At 40.2% G+C, this 12941-nt stretch overlaps 1 protein-coding gene across 1 annotated transcript in view; it reads left to right on the plus strand.

Annotated features, from left to right (window-relative positions):
• Nucleotides 1-979: 979 nt before the first annotated feature.
• LOC149178128 (uncharacterized) overlaps nt 980-12941 on the plus strand; it is a 104178-nt gene continuing 92216 nt past the window's right edge. Inside the window, 2 exon segments of the mRNA XM_089420276.1 lie at nt 980-1052; nt 1234-1307. Coding sequence (XP_089276402.1) covers nt 990-1052; nt 1234-1307 — 137 coding nt within the window. The 5' untranslated portion in view covers nt 980-989.

The following is a 12941-nucleotide window of genomic DNA, read 5'->3' on the forward strand; positions in this document are numbered from 1 at the left end:
GCTGTTGAAAATCTGTAGTAGCTGCGTGCCCAATAAGTTTTATGTTTTAGTCATCCCCTAGCAGTGTATTGGAGGAGTTTTCACTATGAAAACAGCCCTAGGAAAAATGTGCTCCAACTTCCATTGGGAGGTAACTAACGAATTATCTGAAATGGGCACTTTTGACCTTCTAAAGAGGAGTGTCAAAAGTTGAGCTGTTCAAGCTTCAGACTGGTCCGAGTCTGCCTGCTAAATCAAAAGACATACCCTTGAGATTGAGAGGTGTGGGTGGATTTATTTATATACTAACAATTATGCATGTGATTGCTTGTATGGTATACTGTGTTTGTTAAACATACACATAATGCAATGGGATGTTTTATTCAATATCAATAACTGTTCTGTTCTTGTGTTATGTGATGACTTTATTTGCTTCTTAATTTAATTGCTCTCCTGTTCTTTTGCATAATCCTCTATCTCAGAACTTTGGTGTTTCTAATTAATGGTATGTTCTTTTAGAAATTCCAGGTACAACATGTTTGGTATTTATTAATTTCTTCTGATTAATTAAATTATGTTCTCGCAGTTTGATTGCAGTTCTGTCAAGGGATTTGCGTGAGGAGTTCATGCCGTAAGTTTTTTTCTTTTTTCTTTGAAGGATAAAAAGTATAGTTTCGCATGTTGCAATTAGGTCATCCATTGATCTATCTAGATCTCATTTATGCATGGTTGCAAGTCAATTGTTTTGTGACATTCATTTTATATCGTGTCACTGGCATTTAAAATTCATGTTTATGTTTAATACTATTATGGGGAGTCATTTTAAGGAGTTAATAGATACATGTATCCATTCCTTTCCGTTACTGTAATGTGATTCTACAGTGCATTGCAAGACATCCAGTTTATGATACTAGGATCAATGCATTCTGAATAATTGGAGTGATTATATCACATCACAATTCATTCTTTCAATATTTTTGACCTGTCTTGGCAGTTTTCTCCATAAACTGATGGAAACCATGGGAAACCTTCTAGAATCTGGTGGAGATCGAGATCCTGAAATTCTTGAACAGGTGATGGTATATCCAGTATCTTCAATCTTATTGTCTTTGTTCAGAAGCCATAATTTCATGATTTCGTTTTCATTATGTAGGCAGGTTTTAAAGTATACTTGTTGTCTGGTTGATTATTTGTTTTAAAAAATGTGAGTATAACATGGATAATTTGTAATTGATGCTGGTTGCTTATATCCAGGTTTTCACAGTTTTCTCTTATATCTTGAAGTACACGCAGAAGCTTCTTGTAAAGGACATTGCATATGTAATGAAGTAAGAGAACTTGATCTTGGACATTACGTCAGATAAGTTATGGGTATTTATGTGTGAGTTGTTACATCAAATGTGTTTAGAAAAACAATCGACTTTTCTTCAAATTGCCTACATCTGCTTAACGCATGAATCAATTTTAAATATTTTGATAGGGTTTCAGATTTATAGTTACTTAGGATTAGTTATTCTCTGAGTGCAGAATCTACTTACCATGGTTTGAGAAATTTACTTGAGCACATTTGATAAAACTTTACAGGAATCCATGTATGGATAGAACAACAACTTGTAAGGGGAAGTTACAGGGTTTCAAAAGTGGGATGCCTGAGCTTTAGTAAGTGAAGCAAATCTGGACTTGTGAACAGTTGTGGGGTGTGATGGCCTAGTTCCTCTAGGTAGTGGAGTGATATTTTGTGTAACTAAGAAATGTGATCCACACTGGTAATAGGTTGCAGATTTGATTCATAGTTGTTGATTTGTTTGTGGTTTTTTGAAGAGTTCCTGTCATGTCTAATCGCAGTCTCAGAGATTATGTTGGAGGCACTTTCAACTTTGTTCCATAGAAGTGCAGGCTGCACGTTCTCTTGGAAGGAATTTGAACTGTGTTACCATTTGGAGAAGGATGTGATATTTCCTAGTGATCCGAAGGATTTGACCTAGCATGCTAGGAAATTGGTCAGAGTAGAATGGATCATTCTAGATTTGGTGAAGGATCATCTAATCACTCTCATTGCAAAGAACACTGTTAAGGAAATGTATGATGCCCTGGTCATCTTATACGAGAGTAAGAATATGTCTATGAAAATGCTCTCAAGGAAGTAACTAACCAGTACTTCCATGAGCAAGACTAATATAATAGTGTTAACCCCACTATAATAGTGCACTGGAGGGTTAAGGGCTAGCTAGCTTTCACTACACTGGTATTAAGTGAATAGGTGCATCAGGTTTCATAGAGACCCTATAGGTTTCAGAAAGGCAAACACATTTCACAGGTATATACACCAATTTTGGTGGAAATTGGTATCGTTAGTAGTTTTCCTATTTTCTAGGAGCTCAAATTTGAGGTCCACAGGTTAAAGGTGATCAAATATTTGGAATCCTTGCAAACTCACAATGCAACTGAACTTTTTCTAGGAAATATTTGAGATACTGTTATTTTAAGCAGATATGGTTTCAGGGCTTGTATGATGATTCTAAGCTTATATTCGATTCCTTGCTGAAAATTGAGTCCAATGAGACTGATTTCATTTACATGCAAGATGCTGCTATTTTAGCAGTGCTTAATTTTAGGGATGCTATATTTAGTAGTGATCTCCAACTAGTTCCCTTCACTTTTCATCTTTCTAATTTTCACGAGCTGGATTTCTATTTTTGGCATGCCCATATTTAGTAGTGCTATTTTAGCAGGTGGGGGTGCTAAGCTCTTGGTTCCAATGGCAGGTGTGGAATGAGCGAATGGAGGCTTTTTAGGGTACTCTATGGCAATCATTCCAACTTTTTCTCATGAAGAAAACTCTGGGCACCTTCCTTAAGTATGTTTGACAATTAGCTAAATTGGCTTCTTGGCTTCCATTCTATTTTTGGTAAATGACTGGTCAATATTTTTGGCAGAGTAGGGCAACTTGGTTGAACCTTTCCTCTTTGCTAATTTTGGACGAAGTTGCACTGAAACAGATACGGGTTCTGAAATCCATACGTCTAAGAAAATAATTTTCTTCGAGCCCCCTTATTAATTTTTTTCCTTGCTTTAGCCTACGGGAACCACATTAGGCTAGTGGACTCCGTCATAAGCCTCCTAAGTGGTGGGGACATCACATTATTATTGGTCAGACCACTGATTTAAGAAATTTTAGTTGTGGAGGCAGCTCACTTGTCTTGAATGAAGTCAACATGATCAGTTTTTAATGGAATTCAGGGGAACCAGATGAGCTTGTTTCATTTATAGAGAGGTTGACCCCCTCCTATGTAAGAGTTCCAGCTATATTTATGGCTGTTACTTGGATGTTTACAGCAGTTTACCTCACTTACAACAGCCACCTAACATCAACATATACTTTATATGAGCAGGCTGCCCCTTTTGGACTTTGGGGAGAATTAAAAGAGGGTTGAACTTGTATGGCATTAGTGGGGTGTAATAAATATAAAAACATAAACATTATTAAATAATAATTAATAAGTGACAATTAGTAATAATGAAAGGTCATATATCTTCTAAAGGACATGGCTGTCATATATCATCTAAAGGACCTGGCCTTTCATGAAAGGGCACTCTTGCCTAGGTATATATAGGAGGCCATCATTTACTATCATACCATTTTCTCATACTTTATTCAATATATTATTATTTTAATCCTCAATGGATTACTTTATATTCCAAGTCGTTTGGATATTTAATCGTGAGCCAGGTTTGTTTTCATATTTGGTATCAAAGCTTTGTTTTTCTGACCCCGTCCTTTGGCCACTTTCCTTTATCAGACCTTGTTTGATCTGGCTTTTGGCTAATGCTTTTTTAGGGTTTCTCTGATCTACAGGTCATTGACCTTAATCAGGCCTTTGGCCATTCTCAGAGTTTTGTTGAAGGAATTTTTGCTATAAATTTGTAAAATATAACCAGAAAATGAGAAGAAAGAAATTTAAAGTATATTTTAATGCAAACCATTGGCATTTCTCATGAAGGGCATTCAAAAAAATAAAAAAATAATAAAACTTTGCACACATATTCTCTGTAAAATAACCACTCAGAAAATTCACTACAATTCAAGTTTCTCTTGTAGAACTTTCATCAAACATTTGTCAACACTCAGGTTGCAATTCCAATAAAAGATATACTCACAAAATTGCATTCACTCCACAAATTGAATTCCGATTTTTATGAACAGCAACACAGATAACAAATTCTGAACTTTTAAATCAACAAATAACTCAGCAAACCATGAAATTGTACTCGTAAACTTTTGGACAAAATTCCTTGGAAAAACCCCGGAGGGAAAACCAGTTTGGGAGATGGAGGATTTTATTATTATTCTTCAGCAATTAGAGTTTACAAGCCCAACAATGGAATTGCAGACTTATCTTGATTTTCAAGCCACAAAACAGCTGCCAAATCCACTATACGACCTGCCTAGAATTGCACGCCGACTGCTGTCTTAATTGCACAACCTATACAGATTGTGCAATGACAAAATCAGCACCAAAATTGTCTTGGAAAGCATGCAAACAATTATTGTATGGTATGACACTCTCAGAAATTCATGCCCCTTCTCAGCCTCGATTTTCGTGCCTCTAGACTGTTGTACAGACTACCATTTCTCTACTGTATGGTTTGCAATTCATTTTCACACTGCCATGGGATTCATGCAAACACTCTTGTTTTGAAATTTATGCCACTTGACTGTTGTATTCAGGAACTCTTACCCGTTCAACTCAACCTTCTCTCTTCACTTGCCGCTGTCACTCAACAAAAGAGTGGAGTTCTTCCTTGGGATTTGTGCCACTATAAAGGACAAGAAAGGGTGTCCTTTGACCTTTCACCTAGCCTCCGTGATCAAGGGATCGTATTTAATCTTGGGCCTTCTTGATCCAATGGCTGTGTTTTAATCTCTCATTGACATTAATAAAGGACATTTTTCTCATTAACTTTATTTCTCATAAAGTTAAGTTAAATCAAAGTCACTTTAGGAAAATTTCCCATATGCAACAAAGATTGTGAAGGTTGTTGAGCCACTAGTTAAGGTGTTGCAGTTGGTGGATGGGGAAAGATTGGCTATGGGTTTCATTTATGAGGCTATGGATCAGGCAAAGGAGCAAATAAAGGAAACATACAAGGATAGAGTGGCTAAGTATGGGCCCATTTGGGAAATCATTGATCAAAGATGGAACAATCAACTCCATTGCCCTATACATGCAGTTGGGTTTTTTCTGAACCCAAGGTATCATTATAAAGCTCTGGAGGGAGAAGCTTTGACTGGGGAGGTTAGAGATGGATTGATTGAGTGCCTTGAGCGCATGGTCCCTAATGAGAGTGAGCAGCTGGAGATACATTGACAAATCACTTCTTTCAATAGAGCCACATGTGCCTATTGATTTTGGGTAGCATCGAATGTGCTCTAGCTCCGAAATTTTGTGGAGGGGTTAAAACACGTGAGATCTTCAAGACCCGTAAATCGTTTGGAGAAATTCCAGTCGGATGAGGAGTTATTAAATTAATTAATATTTTTAATGGGTTCCTAAGTCTAAACTTAGGAAAATTAATGGGTATTAACAAGAATATGGGTGAGAAGCTTCCAAGTGACGAGGATCAAGTCTGATTTAATCCTAGCCGTTGATTAGGGACTTAATTTCGACCGTTGATTCATCGACAGGAAAAGTATAAGAGGAGGCTTGAGGATTAGTTGGAGATACACTTGAGAGATTAGTCAGTTCGATTTTTCTGGGGTGCGGTTTGCTGAGAAAATCGAAAAAGTGATTTGTTGTAGTGAGAGGGGCAGTAGTAGAGAGTTGGATCGAAAGGGAGTTTCGAGCCAACGAGTTCTAGGCAGAGAGGCAACAATATCATCAGAGAGGCAACACAGAGGCCTACGCAACCCAAGAAGGGGCTGACGCAGAGCTGATGCAGGCCAAGAGGGTTCTTGTAGTGGCAGTGTGAGATAATTCTGGGGAGTTCGAGATTTTGCTGGGAGTTTGATGTGTTGAGTCCGGAGGGCTAAAGTCGAAGCTCTTGAGAGCAAATCGATCCAAAAAATAAGTGACGTGGTCTCCCAGAGGCAAGATGCTTGCCCACACAAAGTAGATTGTGTTGGGATTTTCGTAGTGCTTGCTGGAGTCAGCCATTCAGTGAATCAGTTGTGAATTAGAGAACTTGTTGTACTTAGATTTTGCTTGCTTAATAATCAAACCCTCTATATGATGCACCGGTTTTCCCACATTGTGCTTTTCCGGGGACGTTTGTCCAAAAATAGTAGTGTCCCTTGTTTATTTGTCTCATTCTATTTTCATTTCATGATTTGTATGTATGTGTAGTTTGCAATAATTAAATAACTTGTTGAATGTAAAAACAAGTCAGAGATGATAAACCAATGATTGCAGTAGGATTTCTGATGTATAGATTCATAAATTTTCACATGGTGTTAGAGGATTGTAGATCATAGGAGATTGAAGACACCAGCCGGGAGATCCAGAGAATTTGCTGCAGAGAAGTAGCTATCCTGAGTGACAACGCTGTTTTAGAGGCAGAGGAGCAGCGACAGGAGTGACACAAAGGCTTACACAGTGCCTGCGTCAGCATTTTGAGCCTATAGAGGGTGACGCAGTACCCAAGAAGAGCTCATGCAGTGACTGTGTTAAATCTCTGCACAAGCATAGAGCTTGAGAGGCTCAGTGCAGTCAGTTGCCGGGGCTGGAGAAGCAGTGCAAATTCGATCAGTGGAGTTGGTGGGACATCGTTGCTGTTGGTGCAAAACAGTGTCTGTGGAGACAAAGCCGATGTAGAGGGAGTCACTGCCTTGACATATTTCTAGCCAAAGAAATCTAGATTCGGGTTGCAACAACAAAGGAGGATTGGAGAGGAGTGATTTGACATTTGGCCAGAGGATTTCCATGAAGGAAATTAGGAATGAGAGGGAGTTTAGAGGAGCTTGTTCCTTAGAGGATTTATAGCACCAAGAAATCCAAATCCGAGTCGCTGGATTAGCAGTAGGAGAGGGAGAAGAGAACTAGTCCTATATTTGCTGAGCAGAGATGGCAGTCAATGGATTGAGGGATTAGAACAAATTGGATGGAGCATCCAATTTTGTCATCCAGAAGGCCAGGATCCTGACAATCCTAGACAAACATCACATCAAGAACTATGCCTTGAAAGTAGTGCTGTTCCGGTCGACGCTGATTCATTAAAGAAGTACGAGGAGGCCCAAGCAAAGGTCAAGTGCATGATGCTAGACGGGGTGAAAGATCATGTAGTACCACACATTGCTGATAAAGAAACAAGGGAGATGTGGGAGGCGCTGACCACCTTGTAACAGGGCACTTTCGTCCAACGGAAGATTCTGTTAGAAAATCAATTGAGATAGTACCAGATGCAGAAGGGAGAAGAGATCGATCCCTTCCCCCTCAGGTTGCAAGGGATTCGCGACCAGTTGGCTTTTGTGGGGTCTACACTAGATCCTGAGTTCATGGTCGGGACTGCCCTGAATGTAGTCACCGAGGACTGGGAGACATTTGTCCAAAGTATCTTGGGCAGAGCGACTCTCCCCATTTGGGAGGAGATGTGGGCAACTCTTCGACAAGAAGAGATTAGGAGGTTGACCAGGGAGTAGCGACAAAGGAGCTTGGGTCAAGAAGGAGGAGGATGCAACTCTCGCATCATCGGGGCAATAAGGGCAACAAAAGAGAAAGAAGAAGGATATTTCCAAGGTCAGATGCTTCAAGTGTGGGGAACTTGAACATTTCGGCACTCAGTGCCCCTTGAAGAAGGGCAAGGAGGAGGCTTCTGACTCGAAGGCTACTCCAGCGAAACATGACAAGGAAGGCGAGTATGACGATTGTGCCATGAGTGTTCATGCGCCTATGGAGAAGAGGTGGGGCGACATGGAGTTGTAGTTGAGAGGACTACATGAACCAGGGGCAGGATCCTTGAGGTGCTTCCATACATGCTAGTTTTTGGGTGGATTTTCAGTTGCTTACATCTCAACAACTGAGTTGCAGTGCGACAGTTAGCAGTGGCAGTGCTATGGGAAACATGATGCAACGTTTTGAGAGGGAGCTGTAGTACAGATGCAGCAATGGAAGTGGCAGAGTCATGGGTAGTAGTATAGGATGCAACAATGCAGTTGATGAAGGGCAACATGCCAAGCATCAACAACACAGAGGACCGATGCAGTGGATCAGTGTAATACTTCTATTGAGAAGTATTGCTAGAGCACATTCCTCGCTAAGAGGGAGTGTTGATTTTGGGTAGCATTAGATGTGCCCTAGCTCCGAAATTTTGTGGAGGGGCTAGAACACATGAGATCTCCAAGACCAAAAAATCGTTTGGAGAAATTCTAGCTGGATGAGGAGTTATTAAAATAATTAATATTTTTAATGGGTTCCTAAGTCTAAACTTAGGAAAATAAAAATATTAATGGGTATTAACAAGAATATGGGTGAGAAACTTCCAAGTGACGAGGACCAAGTCTAATTTAATCTTAGCTGTTGATTAGGGACTTAATCTTGACAAAAGTATAAGAGGAGGCTTGAGGATTAGTTGGAGATACACTGGAGATATCAGTCAGTTCGATTTTTCTGGGGCGCGGTTTGCTGAGAAAATCGAACAAGTGATCTATTGCACTGAGAGGGGCAGTAGCAAAGAGTTGGATTGGAAGCGAGTTTCGAGCCAACGAGTACCAGGTAGAGAGGCAACAATAGAATCAGAGAGGTAGCACAGAGGCCTACATAGCCCAGGAAGGGGCTCACACAGAGCTGATGCAGGCCAAGAGGGTTCTTGTAGTGGCAGTTCGAGATTTTGCTGGGAGTTCGAGATTTCGCTGGGAGTTGGAGAAGTCGAAGCTCCTGAGAGAAAATCGTCTTGAGAGAAAATCGATCCAGTAGAGAAGTGACACAATCTCCCAGAGTCAAGATGCTAGCCCACACAGACCAAATTGTGCTGGGATTTTTGCAATGCTTGCCAGAGTCAACCATTCAGTGGATCAATTGTGACTTAGAGAATGAGGTAAACCCTCGTATGTATTTCTTGTTGCCGATATTTCTCTAAATGGTTAGCCGGTGTGAGAGGCAACCGGTTGTACTCAGATTTTGCTTGCTTAATAATCAAACCCTCTATATGCTGCACCGGTTTTCCTGCATTGAGTTTTTTTTGGGGACATTTGTCCAAAAGTAACGGCGTCCCTTGTGTATTTGTCTCGTTCTATTTTCAGTTCATGATCTGTATGTATGTGTAGTATGCAATAGTGTTTTCATCGTTGTTTAAATAATTAAATAACTTGTTGAATGTAAAAACAAGTAGGAGATGATAAACCAATGATGCAGTAGGATTTTTGATGTATAGATTCATAAATTTTCACAACACCTATGGCAAGAACCTAGCAAGAATTGCAAGGGGCACAGATGAGCCAAGTAAACAATTTCAATTTTCAAATTCTTATTTTGTTAAATTGTTTATATTTTGAAAGTTGGATATTATTTGTTGAGTTAACTCATTACACAACTATGTTTTTTGCAGCACAATGGTGGGAGGCATTTGGTAGCCATTGTCCTCAATTGCAGAAGTTTGCAATCCGTATTTTGAGTCAAACTTGCAGTGCTTCTAGGTGTGAGCGCAATTGGTCTGTCTTTGAGAGGATATGCTCGAAGAAGAGAAACCATTTGGAACAAAAACTGTTAAATGATCTAGTCTACATCCAATACAACCTCCGGCTATGATGCAACCAATTGCTAAACAAAAGACATGATACAGATCCCATTGTGTTGGAAGATATTGATCCAACTTTAGATTGGGTAGTCGAGAGTCAACCAACAGAGTTTGACCTTTATCGGGATATTGGTGTTGATTTGGATTTAGAGATGGAGGCATTACAGACTATTCAGTTAAATACAGATCCACTAGTACCAGGCCCACGTCCTCTAGTTGCAAGCACTTTCTCTACTAAGCCACGATGCAAGCGCATAACTCGTCTATCTCAGCTTGCAATTGCTGCACCTGCTAGTGCTACTATTCTACAGTTGTAGTTGGAGATTTTGATGAGGAGGAGCCATGGGTTTCCCTGTCTGTGCTTCTATAGTAGTAGTGACTAGTGATTTTTTTGCTGTAGAGGCCATTTAGAGCCTCCTTGGTTATGTGTGAGCGCAATTGGTCTGTCTTTGAGAGGATTCACACGAAGAAGAGAAACCGTTTAGAAGAAAAACCGTTAAATGATCTAGTCTACATCCAATACAACCTCCGGGTATGATGCAACCAATTGTTGAACAAAAGACATGATACAGATCCCATTGTGTTGGAAGATATTGATCCATCTTTAGATTGGGTAGTCGAGAGTCAACCAACAAAGTTTGACCCTGATGGGGATATTGGTGTTGATTTGGATTTAGAGATGGAGGCATTACATAGTATTCAGTTAAATACAGATCCACTAGTACCAGGCCCACGTCCTCTAGTTGCAAGCACTTCCTCTACTCAGCCACAATGCAAGCGCATAACTCGTCTATCTCAGATTGCAACTGCTGCACCTGCTAATGCTTCTATTCTACAGTTGTAGTTGGAGATCTTGATGAGGAGGAGCCATGGGTTTCCCTATCTGACTTTGATTCAGAGTCTGAGCTAGATGATGTTGTCTTCTCTAGTAGTAGTGACTAGTGATGTTTTTGCTGTAGAGGCCATTTAGAGCCTCCTTGGTTATGTGTTTTTCTTTTGATCTCTATATATTACATGTATTGGACAAAGCATTGGGTGCCATTTTGATATAATAGATATATTCATGAGCATACTCTGATCATATGTTTTCTCTTTATATTCCAATGCTTTGAGTTTGGAAACATGAATGAAAACTGTTAAAAATATGTTTTTTCATAAAAAACTAAATATTTAATGTATTTTTTACGCATACCGAGTCATTGATATCAACTAGGCCGAGTCAATACTGAGTTGGAGTCAGAGTCTAAATTGACCCTCAGCGGGTTTCGAATTTGAGTCGAAGTTTTAAAACTATGATCCCAAGTGCATTCAAACATAAGAAATATACCTATTTGAGGTAGCGGGGTATAGGAGAAGAGGACAAGTTAGTTTGAGGACTGTTTGTGGGTAAATTGTCTCTCGTTACAGGTACGAATGTGAAGTAGATCAAGCCGCCTGAGTTGATGACATTTCAGGGTTGTTTTGTGTATGATTAAGGTGGCATTTTCCTCTTCTATTAGGCTGCATCCCTGTGTGGTATAAACAGACTTAACCGAGCTCAGTTAGTGCTATCTAGGAGGGCCATAAGGCCTGAAATTTGTGCCCAGAAGAGTGCGTTGGAGCAGCAGGTCTATACAAGACATTTGGAGAGGGCTAGAAGGCTTTGGCAAGTGTTGGGATGGCATCGTATTAGAAGAGGAGACTAAAGAAAGGTGACCGCAACTATAGGGAGTGCTGTGTGGGTCTTTAAGAGGTTTGACGTGGACTTATGTCATGCCCTAACCAGATCACCTAAGTTGCAGCATTGACACATCATTCCAATGTATGTATAGGTGTATTTGAGTTGTTTGAATGCTAGGTGGATGGTCCAAGTGTGGAGAAAATAGGTAGCCTGTAGAAGCCAAGTGGAAGGGTTGACTTGGGTGGTTGGAAGCCCTAACTAGGAGCAGATTTTACAATGAATTTTGGCAGTTGTATTGGGCACTTAGTGGTTGGTGGAGGGCAAAAAGAAAGTGTCCAAAGTAGCCCTAGAACAAGTGTTCAAGAAGGACGTTGACAAATGTGTGTTGGGTGAAGATTTGATGGCCTATGTGGCACTTTAATGGACTAAAGTGACTAGTAGGAAAGACAGATTGTAGCTCTGGTATTAGCCAGCCTAGAGGAGCATATTGATAAACCAAAGTTCATTGTAGCAGAAGTGACTTGCAACAATGATAACATGCAACTGTCCTGGAGTCTCTGTGTTGTTCCTTGATGGACTAAGGGGCAACTAGTGAGCAGATTGGGAGCAAAAGGACCAGCAGGTTACATGCTATGACAAAGAAATTATGAGGTGCACTACATCAGCTAGACTGTTTGATTATCTTGTATTTGTATTCTTGCACTTGAGGATAATTAAGGGCCATTATCCCTTATGCGAGAGCCCTAGATTATTGTATTATTCAGTTGGTTTAATATACCGAAGATTGGGTCGTTGTACATACATGTATAAAATTGTACAATGTTGTGTATATTTTGTGCACTAGTAGATTTTATTTTGTTTATATTCCGCTGTGCAAAGTAGCTTTGTTGAGATTCTTGGTTTGTTAGTGCCAGTGATCTAAGATGTGAAAATTCTATCAATGCAACAACTGATTTATTTTTCCTACTTATTCCATAATAAATTATTTATGAAATTACTTCAATAAACATTAAAATAAATACTGCCCCAGATATTACATCGTAATACAGAAACAAACATATGCACAAGCATTAACACATTGACACAGATATTTTGGACAATAGTCCCCGGAAAACCCAATGTGGGAAAACCGGTGCGACAAGAGAGGATTTTATTATTCTACAGTTCTTTTGTTCAATAGGGTGGCAAACTGGGTTACCCACAGAGAGAAATAATTCTCCAGTGCTTCTCCCAATCCCACCGTCAGCCCAACTGACCTTTGCGTGGCTTTCAAACCCTCTACGTCAGCCCCTACTTGACTGCGTTAGCCCGACTGACCTTTGCGTGGCTTTCAAACCCTTTGCGTCAGCCCTGGGCCTGTCTGTGTCACTCACGTAGGCCCAGCAGGTGACTGCACAGTCTTCTGCTGCCTCTGCGTCTGCCTCTCTTGCCTCAACGCTGATCTCGCCTCTCTGCTCCGTACTTGTTGCCCTCTGACTGCTCACCAGACCACTGGTTCAATTTCCTAGCTAACCCCGCTCTAGAAATTAAACTGATTGGTCTCCCTTAGTATGTTCTCCAAGTGATCGTCAAG

The sequence above is a fragment of the Pinus tabuliformis genome, chromosome 4_1 (genome assembly GCF_031772625.1).
Source record: "Pinus tabuliformis cultivar Carrire ecotype Pingquan chromosome 4_1, CPIR1, whole genome shotgun sequence".
Lineage (NCBI taxonomy): Eukaryota > Viridiplantae > Streptophyta > Pinopsida > Pinales > Pinaceae > Pinus > Pinus tabuliformis.